The 4,632-nt window shown below is 38.6% G+C and overlaps 1 protein-coding gene across 1 annotated transcript in view; it reads left to right on the top strand.

Annotated features, from left to right (window-relative positions):
• LOC118338086 (tetratricopeptide repeat protein 31-like) overlaps positions 1-1,504 on the top strand; it is a 9,465-nt gene extending 7,961 nt beyond the window's left edge. The window contains exon 18 of the mRNA XM_035675268.1: positions 57-1,504. Within this exon, the coding sequence (XP_035531161.1) occupies positions 57-153 (97 nt within the window). The 3' untranslated portion in view covers positions 154-1,504. The remainder of the gene's footprint in view (positions 1-56) is intronic.
• Positions 1,505-4,632: the final 3,128 nt, after the last annotated feature.

The following is a 4,632-nucleotide window of genomic DNA, read 5'->3' as shown; positions in this document are numbered from 1 at the left end:
TTTTCTCATTTCACTTCACCAACTTAGACTATTGTGTTCTGATCCGTCGCTTACAGGCAGAGGTACGTTGGTGGGGGAAACGCAGTTGGAAGCCGAAGACCCGTCCGCCCTTACAGACATGTCCCCGACTATGGAGGCAACCACAAGTACTGAAAGGAAACGCGATGCCTCAGGGCTAACTGTCCTCAATAAAAGCAGAATCACTTATACTGTCTAATATACATTTATCAGTGGGGTCTAATACACATGAGTGGAATCTATGGGCTTTTAAAGCTTTGCTAACTGTTGAAGTATTATCAGAATTTTTAATGGTACCTATTTTTTGTTTCTTTTTTCTTTTTTTACATTGATTTATTAAGATTTTAGAACTGACGTCATCACCCTAAACATATTTAAAAGTATTCAGAACAAAATCCTTAATCGGATTAAGTAGTTTGAAGGCAGAATGAGTCGGATTTGTCTGATGCTGTTTGTAAACACAATTCAGAGTTGAAGACCGAGGAAGCGAGCAGTGCTCAAGTGAGAGTGAATAGAAAGTTGTTGCACTATTGGTGAGAATAAAGCAGTGAATCAGAAATAAAGTTATTTTCTGACTGTTTAACAGTGGATATGCTCTAAAGCACAAATGAACACTGCCACACCTCCGTTAAACCCTGCAGGTATGAACCACATTTCATCGTGTGTGTGTCTGTTTTACGGAGGGCGAGGCAGGGCTACACACAGAGTAGAAGAGAAAGACGGGCTAACATTTGGTTGCTACATTTTACCGAATAGACATGCAAAAAAAAACAAAAGCTGTGCAACTGTGAGAATTTGAATGTTCATTAATGAAGTTTTGAACAATTCGTTACAGGCCTTTTAAGTATTAGTCAGAAAATGACTCCCACTGATCTTTAAAAAAAAAAAAGGTAATTGTTTTTTAGACTTTTATGCAAGCTCATGATCCAGGTATAACAACCACAACTTTCTGATGCCAAGATTGTTAAAGCTGGACTAATATATTGTAGGTTAATATTGGTACTTTTATTGTTTCTATACATCAGTTATTAATTTACATGTTTCACTTCATTTATAAACTGAGAACATAGTGTGTCCAGCAGACGCCTATGTTTACACTCTGCAGTATGAGCCCCATGGCCATACAGGAATAATTACTGGTATACTTATTTACATATTGTGAACTTTAAAATGAGGTGTTACAAGAGCCTCAGATTTATGACTTGTATCCAAATTATCTGTATTCTCTATGAATTAAGAATGACCTTTTACTATTCAGTATACTGTTAATACAATCCTTACAATCTGGAATGCAACTGAATTATTTTGTTGCACTGTTTAATGTCTCATGGTTAATTCTTTATCTATAAGACCATACAGGATTACAGGTCTTCAGCTGTGGTTGATCATGGGGTGGGGGGGCATACATTATATTTTTCAGATGCCCTCATTAATGATAGAATTTGTATTCTTACTTTAAGAATTAAATGTTATTTCATACCCTGAGGTTCCTGTCTATTCATTTAAACAGTCTTAAACCACTAGGGGGCCCAGTATAGACAGGCTGTTGAGCTATGAATTGTGTACCAAGTTTCCTTTAATGCAGAAACCTCAAGACACACAGCAGCTCCTAATTGTATTTTGCCTACAGGCCAGAAGATAGAGGTTTGTATAATAAATCATAATGTGGGAGAAAAGGTTTGATTTGTATGGAGCTGCGAGGTGATATGTACCAACTGAACTTAACTAATAAAAAGTTATTCAGAGTTTGACAGAGTATAGATTAATGCAGGAGCCATTTTGAGGTGCCTGACAGTTGGGTTGATGTATTTGAGCATATTTCTCAACAAAATTAATCTAATTTTGGCAAACTAAGTGACTTACAGTAGACCTTTTCAAGGTCCCTGGGAACATTCACCCTCTTTGTCCAGGTGATAATCCAGCTTTCAACTTGAGTTGATGGAATTTTCCAAATGCGGTCCCAACGTCTACAAGCCAACAGATGGCAGCACAAGCAAAGTCTTAAATCAGGCAACTTGGCAAATCCTCCAAACATGCATTGCCGTGTGGAAAAATAATTCATACATACATACATACATACATATTACACACACCGTTATGGAGCTGGAGTCCTTTCTCCTGCAGCACCTGGAACAACAGCACAGGCGGTTTTGATTTCTGGTTGTCATTATAATTTGATGTATAGGGTTTTTTCAACTTAATGTGAGACCGAAGTAATGAACAGTAACACTGGTAGATACTCTATAGGGTTTGTGTACTTGTGCTAATGACATTTCCCTGCAGCCTCAATTTGGATAAAGTTCACTTCATTATGTGGCCGACTGCACTGTTCAACAGCAGTACGGCCACCAGTGTGCTCATAACCGCTAGATAATACATAACAGAGGCACATAAGTAGAACGTTTAGTTCTTAGAAAGCTAGATGACGTGGATTCAGAACATTTCTGTCGTGGACATATTGAAAAGTTACCTGTTTGTACAGCGTTTGATGATGCAACACCAACCATGAGGCAATCTGTGGATTGAGAGTGATATCATCAAAGTATGGAAAGACACAAGACCGGCATCCTAACAGTATAGCTACACCTTATAATTACACCTCGGTACCTTGACATGATTGTCTACAACAGCTGTATACTACAACATCTGCATAGAACAGTCCTTGAGATCTCAAGGTCACAGTGGAGAGTTTAGTATGCTGGCCCTATTGCAAATTTGTCGTTTAAACCGATTTAAAATGTAGTAAAGACTCAACTAATGTCATAAATAAGATACATTCCCCGCTAATTAAACTAATCTTCAAACATTTAATCAAAAACAGGCCGTATCTTTAAATAAAATGCTCAGGAATCCAACCCATCATATCATTAATCCGATGTGACACCAGTGTGTCTGGTCCACGCAGAGCAAAAAAAAAAAAAAGACTCGTATACATATTTAAGCTTTGGCACAAACCTCCTTTTTCCAGGATCAAGATCAAACATTAACCACATTCAGTTTTTCTAACAATATGCATAGAAAAAGGCACGAATCTAAAAACAGCCACAGTCTCCGAGGTCTTGAGCATCTGGTGCCTGTTGGAACCAAATGAATGTTTCAGCATCATCACAAATGCAAAAAATGGAGGTCTTTAGCCAGCAGCAAAAACATTCAACTCCCTGATGTGAACTGATTATTGAATTTTTGCAAGTCTACACCACCTTTCACCTGTCATCCTGCTCGCTTAGTATGGAGTTTGTGTATTACCGCCGGTGAAGCGGAGTGAATTATTAGTTTGGAGATTTAAAGCTTCTTTCTAAAAAAAAAAAAAAAAGAAAGAAAAGAAAAGCCCACAAGTCACGCGAATATGCAGAACAACCCTTTTGTCTCTGCATTAATTAGGTAACTTGTCAAGGCAAACAAGTTAGTGTTTCATGACTGGAAACAAGGTCACATTAATTCATTCATTCAGGTCCCACCACGGCATCTTTCTCTGGTTAATCTCAAACGAGTAAAATATACATTTAAGGTCTAGATTTACTTTATTTTATTTAAGTATCCCAAAGAAGCAGATCAGCTGGTGTCACTCCGTTCGTAACTCTTGAGCCACCGTTTACTGCTGCTACGGAGCCCGTTCCACATGTTCTTTCATAGAAAATGAGATTAAAATATAACTGCTTCGATAGTTCTTTGCGACTGATCTGGCTTTTCATGGCAACTTTGGACTTAATTAGAGCCAGAAAACTTGTGATGTGCACCCAGCCGTGACTGTGCAGCTACGATAATATCTGTTTCTAACCCCTGAGTCTTAAACACTCTCCTCGGGCTACTTCTGTTCAAATTGCCTGTGGCCAAGGAAGGACTGTATAAACTCCCAGCCTCCACCAGGTCCTTATCCTGTATTAGATTCACGTCGACGTTGCAGCGAAAGAGATAATGAAATGTACCAGGTGATACCCTCTGTAGAAAGTAGGGTTTTTTTTTGCTGTACAGATTGGTGTTCTCTTGCCCTGAGGCCACAATTAAGGCTATGCAAGACCTTGTTAAAAAAAAAAACAGTGATTTTGTGTCTATTCAACATGTTAAATCCTTTTTTATCTGAAACATCCCTATTTTGTTCTCCCCACTGGACTCCCTTCACCTTGTTAACGTTTAGATTTAGATACCTTTCAGTCACTTTACTGGATTCTTCTTTAAATATAGCAACGCTCTGTAATGTTGTGTTTATTCGGTTTTACTTCGTAATCTCGTTAAAATGCCAAAAATATTTCCCAGATGTGTATATTTGCTGGTTCTTTGAGACTTCTATGGTGTTAAACCGAGGCTACGTTCACACTGCAGGCAGAAGTGGCCCAAATATGATATTTTTCCTCATGTGATTCTGTTGAATCTGAGTTGGGCAACTTTCCTATGTGGTCCAACTCAGATACAGGTCTTATTTTTTCAGACTAGATCAATGTTGGTCACAATTCTGGGCTGGCCGGAGTCACTCGGTGAACACAAACATGTAAAACAGCTGTGGTAGAGAGTCAGTGGAGGGACAGTGAGGTGTTAGACCCTGTATTTTCTTCAGGTGAGACACAAGCAAAACTTGAGGGGTTGTATTGTAAATGGTCTGTGTTTACTCTGATTCCA

Source organism: Morone saxatilis, unplaced genomic scaffold, assembly GCF_004916995.1.
Source record: "Morone saxatilis isolate NCDOM2014 unplaced genomic scaffold, NCSU_SB_2.0 Contig4, whole genome shotgun sequence".
NCBI lineage: Eukaryota > Metazoa > Chordata > Actinopteri > Moronidae > Morone > Morone saxatilis.
The sequence above is the reverse complement of the archived record's forward strand: the minus strand, read 5'-3'. Positions and strand labels throughout refer to the sequence as shown.